General features: G+C 44.8%; 1 protein-coding gene across 1 annotated transcript in view; it reads left to right on the top strand.

The window, feature by feature from the left end:
- TICRR (TOPBP1 interacting checkpoint and replication regulator) overlaps positions 1 to 23,140 on the top strand; it is a 69,636-nt gene that overhangs the window by 7,065 nt on the left and 39,431 nt on the right. The window contains exons 2-15 of the mRNA XM_079763989.1: positions 608 to 869; positions 2,286 to 2,524; positions 4,602 to 4,836; positions 5,763 to 5,892; positions 7,146 to 7,285; positions 8,141 to 8,359; positions 8,520 to 8,671; positions 10,134 to 10,234; positions 11,621 to 11,714; positions 11,803 to 11,882; positions 12,047 to 12,286; positions 13,146 to 13,257; positions 16,151 to 16,208; positions 18,494 to 18,637. Coding sequence (XP_079620115.1) covers positions 608 to 869; positions 2,286 to 2,524; positions 4,602 to 4,836; positions 5,763 to 5,892; positions 7,146 to 7,285; positions 8,141 to 8,359; positions 8,520 to 8,671; positions 10,134 to 10,234; positions 11,621 to 11,714; positions 11,803 to 11,882; positions 12,047 to 12,286; positions 13,146 to 13,257; positions 16,151 to 16,208; positions 18,494 to 18,637 — 2,206 coding nt within the window. The remainder of the gene's footprint in view (positions 1 to 607; positions 870 to 2,285; positions 2,525 to 4,601; positions 4,837 to 5,762; positions 5,893 to 7,145; positions 7,286 to 8,140; positions 8,360 to 8,519; positions 8,672 to 10,133; positions 10,235 to 11,620; positions 11,715 to 11,802; positions 11,883 to 12,046; positions 12,287 to 13,145; positions 13,258 to 16,150; positions 16,209 to 18,493; positions 18,638 to 23,140) is intronic.

Genomic DNA, 23,140 nt, shown 5'->3' with positions numbered 1-23,140 from the left:
GGCCCGATTATTATGCATTCAGAGATCATCATCATCTGGCCACTCAGTGTATAGTAACTAGAGGCCCGGTGCACGAAAATTCGTGCACTGTGTGTGTGTGTGTGGGGGGTCCCTCAGCCTGGCTTGTACCCTCTCGCAGTCCGGGATCCCTCAGGGGATGTCCCACTGATGGTGTAGGCCCACTCCACAGGGCCTAAGCGCAGTTTGGCCTCCCTCTGCAGGAGGCAACCAGTGGGTTAATCGGGGGCCGGCAAGTGGCTGGCCCTGCCCCCGATCACCCCTTTGCCACCAGTTGCCGCCATCCTCTCCCTCTGCCAGCTGGCACCCTCCTTGGCTGGCCTGGTGCTGCCCACTTGCTGGCCCTGCCCCCTGGTCGTTCCACTGTTCGGTCGATTTGCATATTAGGCTTTTATTATATAGGATTACATTCTTGAACTGTACGGTGATAAGATGCTGGCCATTTTCTGTGTTGGGTTCAGCAAATACATTATTGTGTCATTTGATCGTTTAGTGTAGAAATCACCTTTCCTTCCTCCTGATTTCCCTTAGATTTATTTCTGAATGCCTCCTTTAGAATAACTTGAGGTTCTTTGTAATTCCATTTTAGCTGTGGGAGTCCCCAGACCACCTTGGATACTGGACAGTATGTGAACTGCTCCAGCACGTGGGGGGCACCGTCTTGCCGTTGGAGACTTTGAACCCAGATGGTACTAAAGCTGGGGAGACCCTGCTCTCACGTGAGCCTCACCTCTCCTCGTGGGTGTCAGCTCTGCCAACAGACTCCATCTTAAACTGTTTGCTCTATAATTCTCCTGAGTATGAAGCCTCATTTCCACGGACGGAAGGAACGTTATTTCTCCCTGTTGAAGGTAAGCAAATAATGTTTGGGGGGCGGGGGTTGGTTTCAGTTATATACATTTCTTTAAGGCAGGCCTATGCTTTCAAATTCTCTAGGCTTTCCACAGCCCAGGCACTCAGTGTTTGTAATTAAAGTATGTCTGAGCCAAGTCAGAGGTGCCACAGGGAAGGATAGAACTCAGGTGTGGTACACCTGCCAGCGTTGTATAAGAAGGTGAGCGAGTGACTTCAAAGAGTTTCTTGGCTCTGTGCAAAGAAAAATAATATTGCCCAGGTGCCCAAGCAATTGCGTGGTGAGGTTTCATTGCCTCCTAGAAGAGATTGATGAAGTGTAAGGCCACGGTGAGACTGCGATTGATAACAAGTTAGTCAAAGGGAGCTGAAGGTTATCAGGAAGAGCCTGCATGTGGAATCTTCCTAACTTTCCTTTGCCATGTTATTCACTATACAGCGAGTCTCATTTCTGAATCATTCACACAGAAGTAATACTATATAGAGATGTATATATAAAACTACATTAGACATTATGTGCAGTTTAAGAACATTTTTTTTAAATATATTTTTATTGATTTCAGAGAGGAATGGCGAGAGAGAGAGAGATAGAAACATCAGTGATGAGAGAGAATCATTGATCAGCTGCCTCTTGCATGCCTCCTACTGGAGATCAAGCCCACAACCCGGGCATGTGCCTTTGACTGGAATCGAACCCGGGACCCTTCAGTCCTCAGGCCAATGCTCTCTCCACTGAGCCAAACCAGCTAGGGCTAAGGAAATTTCAAGAGTAGTTTGGTTTAAGCAGTTTCATCTTTAGAATTTAATCTCCTCGTAAGATATGTCGTATGCTGTATTTTATGGATTTAAGAAGTGATGTCTTGCCCTAGCTGGTTTGGCTCAGTGGATAGAGTGTCAGCCTGTGGACTGAGGGTCCCAGGTTCGATTTCAGTCAGGGCATTCACCTTGGTTGCAGGCTTCCAACCTTGGTCCGGGGCGTGCGGGAGAAAACCAATTGGTGTTTCTCTGTCTTTCCCTCTCTCTTCCACTCTCTCTAAAAATCAATAGAAAAATATCCTCGGGTGAGGATTAAAAAATAAGTAAAAATAAAATAGACTTAAAAAAATACACACACACACCATATGAAGTATAGAGCAAAAAAAAAGGTGATGTCTTATTTTTTGTAAGTAGCGTGTTGCTTGAATATTCACTTCTAAGTCATATTAAGAAGTTCTGACATCCAGTCATGCCCTTGCAATTCCTCTCGTGCACAGCTTTTCCTGGGGAGCTATAGGAACTTGGCAGCAGAATGAGGGCTGAGTGTGAACTAAGTGGCAATACTAGTACTCAACTGACATTCTAATTTTTCTCTTACTATTAAATATTTTAGTAACTGTTTATTACATCTCGATTTTAATGTTCTTTATTTCTAACAGGCAAAGAGACTCAAGAAGCATGGACAGTCATCCTAGAGCCCTTGGCCATGCATCAGAGACATTTTCAGAAACCAGTCAGAATTTTCCTGAAAGGCACGGCCACCCAGTGGTCTCTCCCAGCGAGTGGCACGTTGGGCACTGATAGCTGGATGCTCCAGAGTCCAGAGGACAAGAAGTCAGCCCACAGGACGTTGTTTCAGCAGCTGGTCCACAGGCTGACTGCCGAAGAGTTACATCTGGTAGGTCTCTTCCACACGCTAGCTCATCCTTGTCTAATACAGCGGTCAGCAACCGGTGGTCCGTGGACCACTGGTGGTCCGTGAGGTGTGAAAGGTTGGCGACCGCTGGTCTAAGTCATTGGTAAAGGAAAATAAGTGTGTTTGTGAAACACCCAGGGTTGTCCTCTATAATATCATCTCAGTGAAACAGGTGATGCTTTTGTAAATAATATTGTCTACACTGTAGATGACGACAATGCTCATCAGTGAAGAAACAGTTTATAACATTGCATGTATCTTGAATCCCATTAAGCTAAATTATATTCACACTAGAGGCCTGATGCACGAAAATTCATGCAAGAGTAGCCCTGGCTGCCGGCACCGGCTTCCCTCCGGCACCCGGGACCCGGGCTTCCCTCCTCTGGTCACCCACAGGCACCTGGGACCCGGGCTGGCTTCCCTCCAGCTGCCCGCAGGCACCTGGGACCTGGGCTGGCTTCCCTCCGGCCCCGGCTTCGTCAGGAAGGTCGTCTGGAATGACATCTGGTCTAATTAGCATATTACCCTTTTATTATAGATAAGAAAAAAGCCATGGGCCAAATGCAGTGACTGTATTAGGTTGGTAAAGTGATGGAACAGTAGCCCTCCCTTAACCACGGTTTCACTTTCCACGGTCAAATGCAGTCTGAAATATTAAATGGGAAATTCTAGAAATAAACAGTTCGTACGGTTTTTGCTGTTTTGTTTTAATATATTTTTAGTGATTTCAAAGAGGAAGGGAAAGGGAGAGAGAGATAGAAACATCAATGATGAGAGAGAATCATTGATTGGCTGCCTTCTGCATACCCCCTACTGGGGATCGAGCTCACAACGCAGGCATATACCCTTGACTGCAGGACTTTTCAGTCTGCAGGACGATGCTCTATCCACTGAGCCAAACAGGCTAGGGCAACAGTTCATACGTTTTAAATTGTATGCTGTTCTGAGTAATGTGAACTCTCCAGAAGTCCTGCCTGGACTTCCCCTGTCCAGTGTCTCCATACTGTGTACACCCCCACCCATTAGTTTAGTAGCCAGTTTGGTTATCAGATCGACTCTCTCGTATCACAGTGCTTGTGTTTTAGTGACCCTGATTTTAATAATGGTCCCAAAGTATAAGGCTAGTGATGGCGACAAATTAGAAATGCCAAAGAGAAGCCGGAAAGCGCTTCCTTCAAGTGAACAGGTGAGGACAATACAGTGAGGTATTTTGATATATAGAGAGAGCATTCACATAACTTTTTTAAAAAAATGTATTTATTGATTTCAAAGAGGAAGGGAGAAGGAGAGATAGAAACATCAATGATGAGAGAGAATCATTGATCGTCTGCCTGCTGTACACCCCCCACTGGGGATGGAGCCCGCAACGCAGGCATGTGCCCTTGGTGGGAATCGAACCTAGGACCCTTGAGTCTGTAGGCTGACGCTCTATCCACTGAGCCAAACCGGCTAGGGCTCACATAACTTTTATTGCAGTATATTGTTATAAGTGTTCTATTTTATTGTTAGTTGTTGCTGTTAATCTATTACTGTGCCTAATTTATAAGTTAAACTTTTTCAGAGTGGTTGGGAGGATTCAGTGGATTTTAAGTACGTAATACATGCTCAGTAGGCCCGGCTGGCGTAGCTCAGTGGTTGAGTGTGGACCTGTTAACCAGGAGGTCACGGCTCGATTCCCAGTCGGGTCACATGTCCAGGTTGTGGGCTCGATCCCCAGTAGGGGGCGTGCAGGAGGCAGCCAGTCAATGATTCTCTCTCATTGATGTTTTTATCTCTCTCCTTCTCCCTTCCTCTCTGAGCTCAATAAAATAAAGTTTAAAAAAAATACATGCTCGATAAATATTCCTGGTATTCTTAGGCTTTTCTTATTTGCAAATTGAGAAGTTAGGATTATATAATCAGTAAGTTGAATTCTAGCACTACTATCCACCAAGCCTGTCCCTTCCATAGTTTTTTATGTTAATAAGCATCTGGGGAAACCGTCCTGGCCTTTCCCCGAGTTGCGTTCTCCTTTACGCATGTCAGTAGTGTTCTCAACCAGCTGGAACTTCTTCTGTAGGTCGCCAGTGTGGACCCCGGTGACGGCTGGCCCCCCGTCACAGGAGTTATTTCCCCGCTCTCTACCAACACTACGGTTCTCACCGTGTTCCGCACTGAGGAAGCTGCATTTCAAAGGCATTTTCTCCAAGCAGCTGTGGCCGAGAACCCCCTGGACACCACATCCCTTTGTTCCGATGTTATGGGTGTCGTGTTGAGTCCGACCCCGGGTTTACTGGAAGACCCCACTACCTCTGGTAAGTTTGCAACCAACAGCTGACACTCCAGGGTGGTGGCTCCAGGATTTCCACTCCCGCCCCCCCCCCCCCCCGCAACTCTGCTCTCAGTAGAACCCCAGTATCTGTTATAAAACAGGTGAAAGCAAACTAGTACTTCAGGCAATTTAAATTGTCATTATTGATAGAATCCTGAAGCATTCAGAGGAGGCCAAAGGCTCTGTGAAATCGCTTTGAAATTAGAGAATGAGATGAAACCTGGTTTTTAATGTATTTACTAAAGACTGCATGTGAAACTGTCATGATTCTGTCTGCTTTCCAGTTCATGGCATTGTCATTTATGCTAGGTAGATGAAAACGCAATTAATTTGATATTTCTTCCATTTGTTCAGTTATTCAACAGATTTAGTGAGTGCCTGCTGCATGTCAGGCGCTGTTCTATGTATTGGGAATAATACATCAGTGAACAGAGTAGACAAAGGTCTCGTTCTCACTGAGTTTACCATTCAGTTGGAATACAGGACAATAAACTAAGGGAATTATATAGGATATTTGAAAGCGATAAATGCTATATAATAAACAGGAAAAAGGGAATGGGGCAGTTAAGGGGCAGGAGGGGTGCCATTTTAAACGGGCCTGGTTTGAAAGCCATATTTGAACACAGGCCTGAAGGAAGCTGCAGGGAGCGAACTCCCTGAGAGGCTCTGGGACGGGTGCGTCCGCTGTGTTTGAGGAGCAGTGAGGAAGCCTGTGCTTGTGCATTGTCAGAGCAGCAGTTTTCACAGACACAGGCCCGTGGGAGGGGGTGCAGATGAAGGAAGGTCGTCAATGCTGCGCTTTGTATGTCCTCGGTGAGAAGGCGGTCAGTCTGTGGCAGGCACCAGAACGGGGATGTCTGCTTTGGTTCTCATGCCTCTTTTCCTTCCATCTCTGCTCCGTCCCTGTAGCTCCTCCCTGTCCAGAGTGGGCCCAGCAGGAGCTCAGCCGCACCGCGCCCTGGAGAGCCGCTGTTGCTGAGAGTTGGTTTCCCTGCTCCAACCTTAGTGGCGCCAGTTCAAATTTGATGGAGTCATTTTGGTAAAACTCCTTTTATTTCTCTGGGAACTGATCATTGAAATCAGCTCTCAGTTATCTCAATATGGCTGGGTGGTTTTTTTTAATTTTTATCACAGACCACATTTTATTAGTATAGTTCAATAAAATTAAAAACTAATTACATAACTATGTATGGTGCCAGGTGTGTACTAGACTTGGGGCATCACTTTGTAAATCATATAAATGTCTAATTACTATGCTGTACACCTGAAGCTAATATAAAATACTGAGTGTTGACTGTAATTGGGGGGGGGGGGGGGACAATTCTGAAAAGCAAATTTAAAACCGGTAGGATCATATTAAAAACCACTTCTATTGAAATTAAATAAATTTCATAGTTAAAAAAATAAATTAATGAAAACTAATTACAAATGGAGAGTGTTGTTTAATGGGTGTACAGTTTCAGTTTTACAAGTTAAGAGAGTTCTGGAGATGGATGGGGTGATGGTAGCACAACATTATGAATATACTTAGTATGTTGAGTACAGTCAAAATCGCAAAAGGATGGTATAGTATATTTTGAAATAATTTACAACATAAAATAGCAGTTTATGCTGGTTTTAATCCGTATGTTGTATGTCTCTATAAATAAGACACAAATCTAGGAATACCTGTGGAAGATAAGTGTGGGAAAAGATTGGGGTTTTCTCTGTGTCTATAATGATAAATTTTATTAAAAACAAAAGATCTGAAGCAGATATGGCAAACTGTTAACAAGTATTTAATCTTGGAGGGAGGTACATACTATTTAATAATGCTTTCTCAACTTTTCTATATATTTGAAACTAGAGGCCCAGTGCATGATTGAATCATGCACGTGTAGGGTCCCCTACACGCTTTCGCTTTCAATCGTGGGGGAGCTGGGTGCCTGTCCGCTGGTGCACCAGGCCTTTCGGAAGCCTCCGCCACGCCGGAGGCTTCCGAAAGGTCTGGTGCACCAGCGGACAGGCACCCAGCTCCCCCGCTTTTGATGGTCCGCGGTGGGATGTGAGCTCGCTGCCCCAGAGGCCCCTTCTGTTCCGCAGCACAGCCATGGCCTCTGAGTTTGTTAAAAGCGTAAGTGAGAAAAGGGACCATCTCCCTCCTGAGAAAGCCTACTTTGGAAGGCATCTTGTGGGGACATCTTTGATTAGCTTATAAAAAGAGGCATTTGGTTGTTACTGTCGTTTTGTCTCTAAAGGATTTTGGGAAATTAGAATTTCAGCTTTACACCAGCCTTCTTGACTTGTTCACAGGCTACTGCAGGCTGCCTCGCCCAATAAGGAAGAGTCTTCCAAGACTGAGAGTGAGTTAACACGCCGCCTGTCCGAGCTCTACCTGAGAAAGTCTCGTGAAGAACCCGCCGTGTCTAACCAGGAAGACAGCAAAAAGAAACGTACGCTCATACCAAGGAGGTTTCTTGAATATTTTTTGAGACTGTATGTTTTAAAGAGTTAATACTCCCTAAAATGAGGTTGAAATGGTAACTGAATAAACAAGGACAAGTTCTTCTATTTCAAACTTCAAAATGATTACATCAGTACAATAGTGATTAAATTATCAGCCACAACCCTGGCCCGTGTGGCTCACTGGTTAGAGTGTTGGCCTGCACACTGAAGGGTCTCAGATTTGATTCTGGTGGGGCATGTACCTGGGTTGCAGGTTCAATCCCTGGCCCCGGTTGAGGGGTGTGTGCTGGAGGCAACCAACCATTCTTTCTCATATCCACGTTTCTCTTTCTCTCTCTCTCCCTCCTTCCCCCACCCCCTTTCACTCTAAAAATCCATGGAAAAGTTATACTTCAGTGAGGATTTAACAAAATAATAAAAAATGAGCCACAATTTTACCTTAATGAATAAACCATTTTCATTTTTCATTATAACAAATTTAAATACAACTTTGCGTGTTACTTACAGAATTATTTGTTCATCTGCTGCCTTGCCTTTTCAGTTACTATTCCACCTCACTGCCTAACGGAATTTACAGAATTCTTTTGTTGTTGAATATTTCGATTGATATTGTTACCATTATAAATGATACTGTAGTGTACATCATTCGTATGATTTGGTTTGTTCTTTAGAGATTTCCTTGGCATAAGCTTCCAGGAAAAGTTTTTGCATCATAAAGTGGGCAAAGTAGCTCTTAGTGCAGAATTAAAGCAGTGGGGTTTTTGGTTTCTTGGTAACTGAAGTAGTTCTTGGTCCACGGGGGTAAAAATTTCTTTTACTTTCCCTCCCACGATGGCTGGTAGGCGGCGTCCCTCGCACGCCAGTGCGGCAGAAAATGAAGACCATGTGCCGCTCCTTAAAGATGTTGAACGTCGCGAGGCTGAACGTCAAGGCTCAGAAGCTGCATCCAGATGGCAGTCCAGAGGCCGCTGGGGACAGGGGGACCCAGCAGACAGCGGGCGGGAGAACGGCGGGTAGATTGGAGCCCAGAGGAAGGACACGAAGAAGCTCCAAGCCTAAAGGTACCCCTCACTTCACAGCATTCAGTGTCTGCGTGCAGGTGTACCCTTTCATACCCTCATGTCCTCATACGTTTCAGTCGTATCCGTCAGACAAGCACAGCCTTTACCTACTCTGCCATCTTTACTGGAAGTCCTCAGTTTACCTTTTCTTTTCTTACAGATTTTAAAACTGAAGAGGAGCTGCAATCTTACATACATGAAGATTACCAAAAGACTATGGCCACAGGAGAAACCATGTTGTATTCATGTGCTCAGAACATGATCTCAACCATTAAAGCATTTCTTAAGTCCAAAGGCACCAAGGACTTAGAGGTAAGAGCGTCCCGGTGAATGTCATCGTTGCTTATTGGTGGGTTTGGTTCACATGTTTGTATGCAGGGCATGATTCAGACATGATGAGGGGAGCAAGGAGGTGAGTGGTGAGCACAGTTCTAGGTCTTGGAAGTTGGACATGGTGACGTAACAAGGCAGAAATGAAGGGCATGGGTTAGACCGGTAATGCCATGTACTCTCCTGTGTCCTTATCTGAGCTGCATGGGAGCCGCAGAATTAAGCCAGTGGTCCTCAGTCCTGTCTGGACTGGACAGTCACCTGCAACGTTTTTGTTTGTTTTTTTGTAAATCCTCACCTAAGGACATTTTTTTTCATTGGTTTTCAGAGAGAGGGAGAGGGAGAGACCTATCGGTGTGAGAGACACATTGACTGGTTGCCTTCCCCACACACCCTGACTGGGGAACAAACCTGCAACCCAGGTACATGCCCTTGCCTGGGAATCGAACCCAGGGTACTTTGGTGTGCAGGCCAACGCTCTAACCACAGATCAACACTCTCTGGGGCACATGGGACATTTTTTAGTACCTGATGCCTGCCTTCCTCCAGACACAGTGAAGCAGATGTCTGCATGTTGGGACCTGGGTATCTATGTACTAAAAGCTTCTTAAGTGACCCTTATGCACAGGGATGTTGTAAACCACTGTGTTAGACCAGTTATTGCTTTTCTATTCATGGCTAGTAAAGCCAGGCTCCACTCAAACGAACAGTTGTTGTTTATAGTATGTAGACATCTCAGTCACTACTGTATGGAATCTTCCTTTTAAGAGAGATCAAGCCCTGGCTGGTGTGGTTCAGTGGTCAGAGTGTTGGCCTATGCACCAAAGGGTCACGGGTTCAATTCTTAGTCAAGGGCGCATACCTGGGTTGCTTGTTTGCTCCCCATCCCTGGTTGGGCCTGAACTGGAAGCAGGTAGTCAGTGTGTTTCTCTAACATCGGTGTTTCTCTTTCTCTCCCTCTGTCCCTTCCTCTCTCTCTGAAAAGCAATGGAAAAAATATTGTCAGATGGGGACTAAAAAAAAAAAGGTCAAATCTGCAGGCTTGAAGATAGAAAAGAACATTCATTTCACCTTTTTTTAAAAAAAATATATTTTATTGATTTTTTACAGAGAGGAAGGAAGAGGGGGAGAGAGTTAGAAACATCGATGAGAGAGAAACATTGATCAGCTGCCTCCTGCACACCCCCTTCCAGGGATGTGCCCGCAACCAAGGTACATGCCCTTGACCGGAATCGAACCCGGGACCTTTCAGTCCGCAGGCCGATGCTCTATCCACTGAGCCAAACTGGTTTCGGCCATTTCACCATTTTTTAATTAAAGTGAAAGATGGGGGAGTATGTAAGGGAATGTATTCCCCTTCTTAGGGCATTTGTCAGCTGTGAAGAAATTAGAAATGATGACAAGGAACGTCACAGTTTCCTATGTGATACTTTTGTATTTTCAGATGAACTGCCTGCATCAAGTCAAAAATAACCTCTTAAAAACTAGCAAAAGTCTTAGACAAGACATAGGAAAAAACCTGGATAAAGAGGACAAAGTCAGAGAGTAAGTAACCTTTTTTGTTTGTTTGTTTTACCCATTGCTCCAAAACAAACTCTGAAGACTTGCTTGTTTCCATTTAGAACAGATGGCAAATTGCTCAAAGAGGCTTTTGTGACTGATTCTTTATAATCTGAGGACCAATGCATGAAATTGGTGCAAGGGGCTTGGCCCTCGCAGCCCTGGCTGCTGCCTCGGCTCTCGCAGCCCTGACTTCACCTGGAAGGTTGTCCAGACGGTCGTTCTGCTGTTCGATCTAATTAGCAGATTAGCTCTTTATTATATAGGACTAGAGGCCCAGTGCACAAATTCGTGCACAGGTGGGATCTGGCCTTCCCACCCCGATGGGGGCCCACCGGGGTGGGCCAGTCGGGGAGAGGGACCAGGGGGAGTGGTGGGAGCCCATTGGGTTGGGGCTGATCGGGAGGAGGGGCTGTGGCCAGCTGTGGGGAGGGGCCGTGGGCAGTTTGCCGGCTGGCCCTGCCCCCGATTGGGGTTTTGGGAGCTGATCCTTGGCCGGGCTGGGGCGAGGGGACTGGTCAAGGTTCGGATTAGGCTGGTTTGCTGGCGCAGTGCACATCATAGCCACCAGTCGTTCTGGTCGTTCCACTGTTCCAGCCGCTGGGCTTTTATATATATATATATACACTAGAGGCCCGGTGCACGAAATTCGTGCATGGGGGGGTGTCCCTCAGCCCAGCCTGCACCCTCTTCAATCTGGGACCCCGAGAGGGATGTCCGACTGCCCGTTTAGGCCCGATCCTACTGGGATCCTACTGCGAACCACTGATGGTTGGTGAGCGACCCAAGTGGAGGCCCTGGTATCTGGGATTTATTTATCTTCCATAATTGAAACTTTGTAGCCTGAGTGGAGGCCTGGACCCGACAGGGTGTGCGGAAAGCTTGGCTTCCTCCATTACCGGGGAAACCCAGGCCTCCTGCTCGCTCTGTCACTGCTGCCATCTTGGTTGGGTTAATTTGCATACTCCTGATTGGTTGGTGGGCGTGGCTTGTGGGTGTAGCGGAGTGATAGTTAATTTTCATATTACTATTTTATTAAGTAGGGTAGATAGATATGCAGTTTGAGTCACCTGTTTACCTGATAACTCATGTCGGTAGAGCAGCGGTTGTCAACCTTTTGGACCTCACGGACCACCAGTGGTTGGTGGAAAACCGCTGCTCCAAAGGTTTCCTTAAACCAGTGCTCACCAACCTTTCGGACCTCACGGACCATCACTGGTCCGCAGACCAGCAGTTGGCCATCGCTGCTTTAGAGAAAGCCCCGGTTCTCCGTTTTGTTGTTTTGTATATAAGTGGATCTATGACTGAGGAAGGGGCCTCGAGTTTAGTGACCTTCAGAGTAGCTATAACCTAGTATTTCTCTCTTTTAAGGTGCCAGCTGCAGGTGTTTCTTCGTTTGGAGATGTGTGTACAGTGCCCGTTGATACCTGACAGAATAGATGACGTGGAGCAGCTGGTGGAGGAGGTAAGTATACCGCTCGGGGCTGCTGGGAATGTGCTAGAAGGTCTCAGCATCCCGCAGAGGCGTGTAGTCACCTCGGAATCTCCTTCAGGTGGCGGATTTGCTGCGCATGGTGTGTTTAACTGAGGACTCGGCATACCTGGCGACGTTTCTGGAAGAAATTCTGAGATTGTAAGTTTGAGGACTGCTACCCTAACTTTAACACTTTTACCAAGGACTGCGTATGGCGTTGTTTCAGAAGCCTGGAATTGGGGAGGCTGTTTCTCACGCTGGGCAAGGAGGGGATGGAGGGGCCACCGTGACGACTGTTCCACATTTAGCCGACCTGCCCACAGGTACATTGACTCCATCCCGAAGACGCTGGGGCAGCTGTATGACAGCCTGGGCATTGTGATTCCTCAGAAGTTGGCGGAGGTCCTGCCGCCAGATTTCTTCAGCGATGACTCCGTGACACAGGAGAGCAAGTCGCCGCTTTCCTCCGTGCCTCTCATGGCCAGTGGCGGCAGGTCAGCGCCGGGCGGCACGGACTCCGACCAGCTGGAGGAGCTGCGTACCCGATCGGCTAAGAAGAGAAGGTAGGGTGTTCCTTGCATGCTCTAGTTGGGTGGGGAGCAAACCCACAACCCAGTTACATGCCCTTGATCGGGAATTGAACCCGGGACTCTTCAGTCCGCAGGCCGACGCTCTGATCACTGAACAAAACTGGCTAGGGCCGGAGGGTGTGTTTAAACCACAGTCCAGTAGTGTGTGTTTGTAATTCATTGACTTCCTGTGCCCTCCAGCCTGAATCACAGAAGCCAGTCACTGGAGTTTCTGCTCTATGTTCCTGGGTGTTCGGAAGAGTGTTAAGGGCACATGACACTGTTATCCAGGGAATACACAGTATTTGCCACTGAGTCCACCGAGTCCTTGACTGTCCATGGGGTGTCGGGGAACTAGGAGCCTTGTAAGAGATGAGTTTAGGGTTTCAGCTTGCTTTTTAAGTTTTCCTTTGATGCTTTCCATTGTATATGACTAGTTGAATTTATAGTACTTACTTTTGGAAATTTTGGGATTGACTTGTTTTGCTTTAAATTCAGTCCAATACTAAGATTACTGACCTATATCTAAAGAATGTTTTAGCCTTGGCCAGTTTGGCTCAGTGGATAGAGCGGTGGCCTGCAGACTGAAGGGTCCCGGGTTCGATTCCAGTCAGGGCACATGCCCGGGTTGCAGGCTTGATCCCCAGTGGGGGGCATGCAGGAAGCTGCCAATCAGTGATTCTCTCTCATCATTGATGTTTTTCTCTTTCTCTCCTCTCCCTTCCTCTCTGAACTCAATAAAAATATATTTTTAAAAAGAGAATGTTTTATTTTGCACTGTAGTTTCAGTCTAATTTACCTACATGTAACCGCTATTGAGTGTACATTGACTGTTGCTTTCTCTTTCCAAAAGGAAAAAGGCGTTAATAAGACACAAAAGCATTGCGGAGGTCTCACAGAATGTTCGACAAATTGAAATCCCCAAAGTGTCCCAGAGCAAAGTGTCCCAGAGACCCGCGAGAAACGTAAGTTGTTTCCCAGAGACAGGAAATGGCACCAGAGAGCTAGTTCTTTTGCACAAGAAGGGCGGTGTCTTCGGCGGGGAGTGGGCGTGGAGCTCACAGAAGTCAAATCAGATGTTTGTTGTTGTTTAATCCTTACCTGAGGCTATTATCCCCTTGAGTTTTAGAGAGAATGGAAGAGAAAAATTGATGTGAGATAAACACACATGGATTGGTTGCCTCCTGCACTCACCCTAACCAGGGCCTGGTCCAGGGACAAGTCCTTGACTGGACTCGAACCCGGGACCCTTCGGTCCGCAGGCCGACGCTCTATCCACTGAGCCAAACAGGCTAGGGCGAGATGTTTTTATGAATGTGTGTACAACTATAATCCACAGATAAAGAAATATACATGTGTTAAATATTAAATATTAACCCTTTTACCCAAAAGTGTGACAGGTAATGTAAATAAAAACAGCAAGCCAAAATTAGGAGGGAATAAGTTCATTTAAATCTTCAATGTAGATGAGAATACTCATAAAATAATGGCTAACGTAAGCAAACAGGTCATTGAAAAATGGTGTGCAATCATAAGAGGAATCTGGCTGCGTGCCAATATGTATGTTTTATTTCCACAATAAGTTAAAAAAATGTGGGGTGGGTGGTAGGTGCTGTTGTCAAACCCGATGGTAACTGTTGATTGTGGCAAGTGTAAGGCCTTGAGGTTTGTTGGCTGCAGAGAAAAAGAAACCCAGGTGGAGTCTGTTTATCGAGTAGAATTAATGCCTTGCTAAGAATGTGGCGAAACTTGTGAACTGCACTTATTATTGAGAAGCGTTAAAAGTCTATGAGAACTCGCCCAAGCCGGTTTGGCTCACTGGATAGAGCGTCGGCCTGCGGACCAAGGGGTCAAGAACACATGCCTGGGTTGCGGGCTCGGTCCAATGTGCAGGAGGCAGCCAATCAATGACTCCCTCCTGTCATTGATGTTTCTATCTCTTCCTCTCCTTTCCTCTCTGAAATAAAAAAATATATATATATTTTAAAGTGTATGAGAACTAGCTTTAGAAGCATTAATCATTACAGTGGTGGTTTGCTGTCTGTTTATTGAGATTTGTAACTGTCCTTTGGAATCTGAAGTGGGATTTCTATTAAAGAGTTTATGTCTTCACTTTTAAAAATATATATATATTTTATTGATTTTTTACAGAGAGGAAGGGAGAGAGATAGTTAGAAACATCGATGAGAGAGAAACATAGTTCAGCTGCCTCCTGCACACCCCCTACTGGGGATGTGCCCGCAACCAAGGTACATGCCCTTGACCGGAATCGAACCCGGGACCCTTCAGTCTGCAGGCTGACGCTCTATCCACTGAGCCAAACCTGTTTCGGCAATGTCTTCACTTTTTATCCTTACTCAAGGATATTTTTTCCATTGATTTTTTTTTAAGAGAGTAGAAGGGAGGGAGAGAGAGACACACATCCATTGATTGCCTCCCACACTTGCAGACTGGGGTGGGATGAACCTGCAACCAAGGTATGTGCCCTTGACCAGGAATCAAATTCTCGACCTTCTGGTCCACAGGCCAGTGCTCTAACCATTGAGAAAACTGGCCAGGGCTGGGTTCACTTTCTTAGTAAACCATAATATGTGAATAAGAAGCAAATCTGATGTATCTTGGCATCCTGATTGGAGAGTGGGAAATCCAAAAGTGGATGGCCCGGGGGTGTCCGGCCTCCCTCAATAGATCTGAGGATGATTTGTGGTCATTCATCACTGTGTGTAACTAACTAGTCCTCCTAAAGCTGGTGCTCATAGAATTGAAACTTCATTTCAGATTGGCCAGGAAAGCTTACTTCTTTAAAACTAGATTTACTGAGGTTGGAATTTGATTTTGGTTAGAAACAATGTCATTTGTTAGCTTTCTTCCCCCAGGTGGTAGTCCATTCTTCAGGTATTATGGTGGCATAATTGAAAAATCAACCTAAAAATTCTGTAAAAAATCCATCTTTGAGTCTAAAATCCATCTGGGTTATAGATTCTTAATTCTGCCACTATAATAGCAAATAGACAGCAATTTAATCCAGAGACATTTCTGAGGGGACGGCCGTCCGGTAACTGATGTGGGTTTCCCTTTACTTCTTTAGGTGTAAAAGGGGTACACACGTGATCATGAACACATTGAAATCAGGGTGCGCTCTCCCTCTCGGGGGCACCCCGTGCCGTTCCCTTTCCCCTCGTCTTCCCCCATGAGTGTTACCCTTGCCTTTCTCGCTTCTGTGACTTGTTTTCTGAGCCTCTGCAGCCCAGCTGGCTCACTTCTGCTACCTCTGCAACTTTCTAAATAAACTCCTGTAATTAAAAAGAAAAAGATGGACATATATAAAGTTAAAAGTTAAGGGTGTCCCTTCTCCATTAATTTTTCAGAAGAAATCATTGTATATTCACAGCCCTGTTCTGTATGCACCACTAGTACACACAAAGGTTTGCACATGTTATACACACACATGCACAGAGACATCACACATGGCTAACCCACTCCACTTAGTATTCTGCATTTTTGTTTGTTTGTTTTGCCTTTTCCCATTGGGGACCTCTTTTCTGTGTTAGAATATACAGGTCTTCCTTCCTTCTCTATTCTTACAGACCTTCCTAATTCTGTTAATGTCTGCAGTGGATGGATGACCCAAAATTGATTTGTTGCCCTCTTTATGGATAGTTAGGGAGCTTCTTATTCTGTATTATTATTGCAGCCTTCAGTGTCCTTGGATCATGTATCTATTTTTGTGCATTTTGCAACCATTTCTGTTATGGATTCCGTAAGGATAACTGTCAGGGTCAAAGGGTTCCAGGTGGAATTTTATTCTTTTATTTTAAATGCATATCTGTTTTCTTACTGGGTCTTCTCATCTTTCAGGAGAACTCTCGCCCCACTCTCCCGCAGCCCTCACTCCCAGTGAAAGATCCAGTACAAGGTATGCTTTGTTTTCTCAACACCTGTTCATTGACTAGAACGATGCGTTTATTTGCTTGCATGTATTTAAGCAGCTGCTTAGTTATGGGCAGTTGTTGGTTAATGAAATATGTCCAGATAACATGTACTAGGAGAATAAGGTGTTCAGGTGGTCTCAAAATGCTGCATTCTGCAAAATAACTAGCCTGAAATCTTTTTTTTTTTTTTTTTTTTTAGAGCATTTCTTTTTTTTTAAATATATTTTTATGGATTTCAGAGAGGAAGGAAGAGGGAGAGATAGAAACATCCATGATGAGAGTGAATCATGGATTGGCTGCCCCCTGCAAGTCCCCCACTGGGGATCGAGCCCACAACTTGGGCATGTGCCCCTGACCGGAATCCAACCTGGGACCCTTCAGTTCGCAGGCTGATGCTCTATCCACTGAGCAAAACCGGCTAGGGCGAGCATTTCTTTTTTAAAAAAAAATATATTTTTATTGATTTCAGAGAGGAAGGGAGAGAGAGAGATAGAAACATCAGTGATGAGAGAGAATCATGGATCAGCTGCCTCCTGCACGCCCCATACTGGAGATCGGGCCCACCACCTGGGAATTGAACAGTGACTTCCTGGTTCATAGGCTAGATAATGTGCCCTCGTACCCAGGAGACATGCGCTGAAGTAGAGGGACTGAGGAGTCTCATGTCTGCCCTTCCTCTGCGGTGTGGCGGTGGAAATTGTACAAATGGGGGGGCACAAATGATGACAGTGCGTGAATTTTAGCGACGACTGTTTATTGTGTTACTAGAGGCCCAGTGCACAAACTCATGCACCAGTGGGGTCCCTCTGCCTGGCCTTGCAGGATCGGGCTGAAACCAGCTCTCCGACATCTCCCAAGGGATCCTGGATTGCGAGAGGGCGCAGGCCAGGCCAAGGAACCAGTTCATGATCGGGCTGGGGAAGGATGTGGGAGGCTGGCCAGCTGGGGATGGACCGTGGGAGGGCTCCAGGGTGTGTCTGACCCATATCGCTCATTCCCCATCGGCCCTACCTCAGCAGCAAGCTCACCTACCGGTCAGAGCATCTTCCCCCTGGTTGTCAGTGCCTGTCATAGCAAGTGGTTGAGTGGCCTTAGCATATCATTAGCATATATGCTTTGATTGGTTAAGTGGACGACTGGGCACTTAGCATATTAGGCTTTTATTATATAGGATTCTTTGAAGCTTTCTGTAGATATTAAACTTTTCAAAAACTTGGGAGAAACAGAAAGGAGCAAATCCAGGTTAGCTGTCAGGTCAGAGATCAGGTTCGTAGACAGCCTTGGGCAGCGAGCGGGGCTCTTACGTGGAGATGGAGGAACTTTTTTTAAAGTTCGCCGAGTGATTGGGGTCCTTGCGTTAATGTGTGTGTCCCTGATGGGAAGGCGTAAGGCGTCCTCCCAGTGTGTGGACCTCCTTCCTTTGGTTTTCTTTCAATGACCCTTAGAAGAATTTACCGCAGTGAATTACCGCGGAGCCTCCACGAGGCCACCCTAAGACTCAGAAGCCGTTTTCCTCACTTTTGCCAAGTGTTTCTTGACTTTTCAGCTTTCCCCCCTAACTTTGAGTCTAGGTGGTCACAGCTTTCATGCTGTTGAGTGAGGAAGGGCATTTAAAATAACCCAGAAAATTAGTAAGATATTCCCGAGAAGATTGAGATCTTTGAAGTTGAAAAGAACAGTTTCTCTCTATTTGAGGCTGAGCTGAATACAAAGCAGCAAAAAAGTGAGGACAGTCATTCTAACTCTGGGATGTACTGAAAGACCCATCCCCTTACTTAGGGGTTATGTTCATTCTTCAGCAAGCAAAGTTTCCAGGTTAGGTCTGTGGGCCTTCTGTGTGTTCCGGAAAGGTTGTGTTTACATTGAATTTATAAAAGTAAATGATTTTAGTCCTGGCCCGTGTGGCTCAGTTGATTGGGCTTCGTCTGTGCACCAAAAGGTTGCCAGTTCGATTCCGGGTCAGGGCACAGGCCCAGGTTTCTGGCTCAATTCCCAGTAGGAGGCGTGCAGGAGGCCTCTGATCAATGTTTCACTCTCACATTGATTCTCTCTCCCTTTCCCTTCTTCTCTCTCTAAAAATCAACTTAAAATAACTTTAATGTACCATGTGAGTATAGTAGTTAAGAAAATTTTCCCAGTCAGTGTCTATATAGTAGTCAATCTATAGAACAGTTTCCTTAAGCAGCTTCTCTGTGTTTTGGATAACTTTCTTTTCCCAGATGTGGCTTTTATAAGTGACAATATTTGTCTTTTTTTTTAATGTTTTCAGAAGTGACCAAAGTTCGAAGGAATCTCTTCACCCAGGAAATTTCTCCTTCAAAGAGACCGGCAAAGCGGGGGCTGCCGAGAAGCCACTCCGTGTCGGCCGTGGAAGGTCTGCAGCACAAGCTGGACAGCGTCAGCAGGACCCGAGGTACCTTTACAGTGACCCGGACAAGGGCTGCTCGCGCCCAGCCCGTCCGGAGCCTCGCTTTACGGCAGGAGCTCATGCACCTCCTGTTTTCCTCTTCTCTGTGGTTACCTCCAGTTACTGTCCCCTTGGGGTCTCTCCAGGCTGGTCTCGCTCAGCGCTCCCTTCCTAGTTACCCCTGCAGACCAGCATCTATTTTATAAAACCAGTTAAAAGAAATGAAGAGTAGTGATTAAACAGTTTTCTAGTTTTGTTTGTTATCTTTAGATGAGTGAGAGATAATTTGTGTATTGAAGTGTGTGATGCAGTGGGTTTCGGTATGTTCCAGAACGTTTTCATCACTCCAAAAAGAGCCCCATACTCATTAGCAGTCGCTCCCTGCTGTGGGCAAGAGCCAGTCTGCCTTCTGTTTCTATGGATTTGCCTTTTGTGGGTGTTTCTTGTACATGGAGTAAGTCATACAACAGGTCCCAGGGCTTCGTTTACTTTTAGTGCCAGCGTACATCGTTGTATGGATAAATTACATTGTACTTACCCGTCATCAATTGGTGGACATTTGAGTTGTTTCCAATTTTTGGCCATTGTAAATAATGCCACAGACATTCATATACAGGATTTTGTATAGACGTGTTTTTAATTCTCAGGTACACGACTATAAATGGATTTGCTGGGTCATTTGGTAACTCCATGTATAATTTTTTGAGGATTACCAAACTTCACCAGAATGGCTGCCCCATTTTACATTCCCACCAGCAATGTATGAGGGTTCCTCCACATCCTCATCACTACCTTTTACTGTCTCTCTTTTTTTTAATCTTTATTGTTGAAAGTATTACATATGTCTTCCTATCCCCCCCCATTGACCCCCCTTCAGCCCGCCCCAAGCCTTCACCACCCTATTGTCTGTGTCTGTGGGTTACACATATATGCATACAAGGTCTTTGGTTGATTACCTCCCACCCATCCACTTCCCCTGTCTTCCCTACAAGATACTGTCTTTTTTTCTTTTTTTTAAATATATTTTATTGATTTTTTACAGAGAGGACGGGAGAGGGATAGAGAGTTAGAAACATCGATGAGAGAGAAACACCGATCAGCTGCCTCTTGCACACCCCCTATTGGGGATGTGCCCGCAACCCAGGTACATGCCCTTGACCGGAATCTAACCTGGGACCTTTCAGTCTGCAGGCCGATGCCCTCTCCACTGAGCCAAACCGGTTTCGGCACTGTCTCTCTTTTTTATTCTACCCTTTCTAGTGGGTGTGTGTCCCGGCGTATCTTATTGTGGTGACGAGTTGCCTTGTCCTGATAACTGATGTTGAGCTCACTGGCTATTCGTGTACTTTCTTTGGAGAAATGCCTGTTCAAATTTTTGCCTATTTTTTCTATTGGGTTTGTCTTTTTACTGTCGAGGTTCATCTATTCTAGGTACTTACAAGATATATGACTTGCAAATATTTTATCCAAACTGTGGGTTGTCTTTTCACGTTCTTGATAGTGTCCACCAAAGCTTTTAATTTCGATGAAGTCCACTTTATTCAAGTTAGCAACTTTTGTTGTTGCTTTTGCTTTTGGTGTCATATCTAAAAAACCATCATGTGAGGCTGGGGGGAAGGTCAATGTGGGGGGGAAAGGAGATATAAAAAACATCATGTAACCCAATTTTTATACTGTAAGCTCTTACATTGAGGTCTGATTCATTTTTTAAAAATATATTTTATTGATTTTTACAGAGAGGAAGCGAGAGGGATAGAGAGTTAGAAACATGGATTGATGGGAGAGAAACATCAATCAGCTGCCTCTTGCGCACTGGGGATGTGCCCGCAACCAAGGTACATGCCCTTGACCGGAATCAAACCTGGCACCTTTTCAGTCCGCAGGCTGATGCTCTATCCACTGAGCCAGACCGGTTTCGGCTGATTTTCGGCTACAGTTGATCCTAGTATTCCCTTACACTCCTCCTTATTTCTGTGAGAATGCCAGTATGTCCTCTCTTTCATTCCTGGTTTTGTAGGTTGAGGCTCTTCTTCTTCTTCCTTTTTTTTTTTTTTTTGTCAGACCAGCTAAAGGTTTGTCAATGATTAATTTTTTCAAAGAATCAACTTGGTTTCTTTTTTATTTTTTTAAACATATTTTTATTGATTTCTGAGAGAAAGGGAAAGGGAGAGATAGAAACAGTAACAAAGAGAAAGAATCATTGATCAGCTGCCTCCTGCACACCCCCTACCAGGGATTAAACCCACAGCCCGGACATGTGCTCTGACCAGGAATCGAATCATGACCTCCTGGTTCCTAGGTCGACGCTCAACCCCTGAGTCATGCCTGCTGGGCTCTATTAGTTTTCCATTCTCAATTTTATTTATTTCTGATGTCATCTTTGTTATGTCTTTTTCTGTACTTGCTTTGGTGTTAGTTTGATCTTTTTCAGGTTTTTTTTTTGTTTGTTTTTTAAAAATATATTTTATTGATTTTTTACAGAGAGGAAGAGAGAGGGATAGAGAGTTAGAAACATTGATGAGAGAGAAACATCGATCAGCTGCCTCTTGCACACCCCCTACTGGGGATGTGCCCGCAACCAAGGTACATGCCCTTGACCAGAATCGAACCTGGGACCTTTCAGTCTGCAGGCCGACGCTCTATCCACTGAGCCAAACCGGTTTCGGCTCTTTTTCAGTTTTTAAAGTTAAGGTGAGGTTACTGATTTGAAATCTTGATTTTAGTGCGGGCATTTGCAACAAATTTCTACTCTAATCACAGCTTTGGCTGTATCCTGTAAATTTTTGGTTGTGTTTTCATTTTCATCACCTCCAAGTATTTTCATATTTCTCTTAGGATTTTTCTCTTAAGCCCATGGGGTATTTAGGAGTGTGTCAATTTCCCTGTGGTTGTGACTTCCCCAAATTCCCTTCTGTTCTTGATTTCTAATTTCATTCCATTGTGATTAGAGAAAATACTTTGTATGATTTAAGTTTTTTAAAATTTCTTGACACTTGTTTTATAGCCTAACGTCTGGCCTGTCCTAGAGACTGTTCCCACGCGCGAGAAGAATGTGTGTTCTGCTCCCGTTGGGTGGGGCGCCCTGGGGGGTGGCTGCCAGGTCTCGTTGGTTTGTGGTGGTGTTCTCGTCTCTGTTTCCTTGTTGACCTCTGTTTAGTTGTTCTATCCATTATGGAAAGTAGGGGTTAAAGTCTCTGTTATTGTTGACTTATCTATTTCGTCCTTCAGTTCTGTCAGTATTTGCTTCAGACATTTGGGGGCTCTGTTGTAATAGCCATTATATCTATGTGATGGATTAAATATACATTTAATCCATATATAAAGTACTGCTTTGTCTTTTGTAGCCTTTTTAGACATAAAGTCTGTTTTATCATGAAGCCACCCATCTCTCTTTTTGTATGAAAACCTTTTCTGTTCTTTTACTCGCAACCCCTTTGTGTCTTTGGATCTAAAGTGATGGTTATAGCCAGCATATCATTGCATCGTGGTTTTCTTTTTTTTTTTCTTCTTTTTAAAAAAATTTATTTCTTTATTGATTTCAGAGAGGAAGGGAGAGGGATAGAGAGATAGAAACATCAATGATGAGAGAGAATCATTGATCGGCTGCCTCCTGCATGCCCCCTATTGGGGATCGAGCCCACAACCCGGGCAATGTGCCCTTGGCCAGAATTGAACCTGGGACCCTTCAGTCCGCAGGCCGACGCTCCATCCACTGAGCCAAACCGGCTAGGGCACATCATGGTTTTCTTTAACCCACCTGCCAATCTGCTAATTTAATTGGAATGTTTAATCCATTTACGTTTAATTTACATTTAATTTCTGATAAGGAAGGACTTATACCATTTTTTATTCCTCCATTACTACTTTTCTTAGTATGTAGCTAGATGACTTATTGTAGTATACCATTTGGATTCCTTCTAGCTTTTTTTTTAAAATATATTTTCTAGTTATTTTCTTAGTGGTTACCTGGGAGATTATAATTGATACCTCAAGCTTAAAACCTATTGAATAATATGAACTTACTTTCAACAGAATACAACACTCTGCTCCTATATATTTCCACCCCTATTCCTCTATGATGTCATTACCAATGTATAAATGATGTGCCCATTATAAATGATGTGCCCTTTAACAGACTTATAAATGATGTGCCCATTAATGCAGATTTATAGTTACTGTTTCATGCATTTGCCTGTTAAATCACACAGGGAAAAAAGAGGGGTTACAAACCAAAAGTACCCCACTACTGGCTGGCATGTTCACCTGTGTAGTTACCTTTTCCTGTGTTCTTTATTTCTTCTTCCAGCTTCCAGTCACTGTCTAGTGTCCTTTCATTTCAACCTGAAGCACTGCTCCTATATAGTTACATGTCCTATCCCCTCCTTCTTCTGTTGTCATACAAGTTACATCTTTATACATTGTATGCCTTTCAACACAAATTTATAATCGTTACTTTATATTTTAACTCACAGGAGAAAAAAAACAGTTACAAAAAATAGTTTTATACTG

Source organism: Cnephaeus nilssonii (assembly GCF_951640355.1).
Source record: "Cnephaeus nilssonii genome assembly, chromosome: 24".
Lineage (NCBI taxonomy): Eukaryota > Metazoa > Chordata > Mammalia > Chiroptera > Vespertilionidae > Cnephaeus > Cnephaeus nilssonii.
The sequence above is the reverse complement of the archived record's forward strand: the minus strand, read 5'-3'. Positions and strand labels throughout refer to the sequence as shown.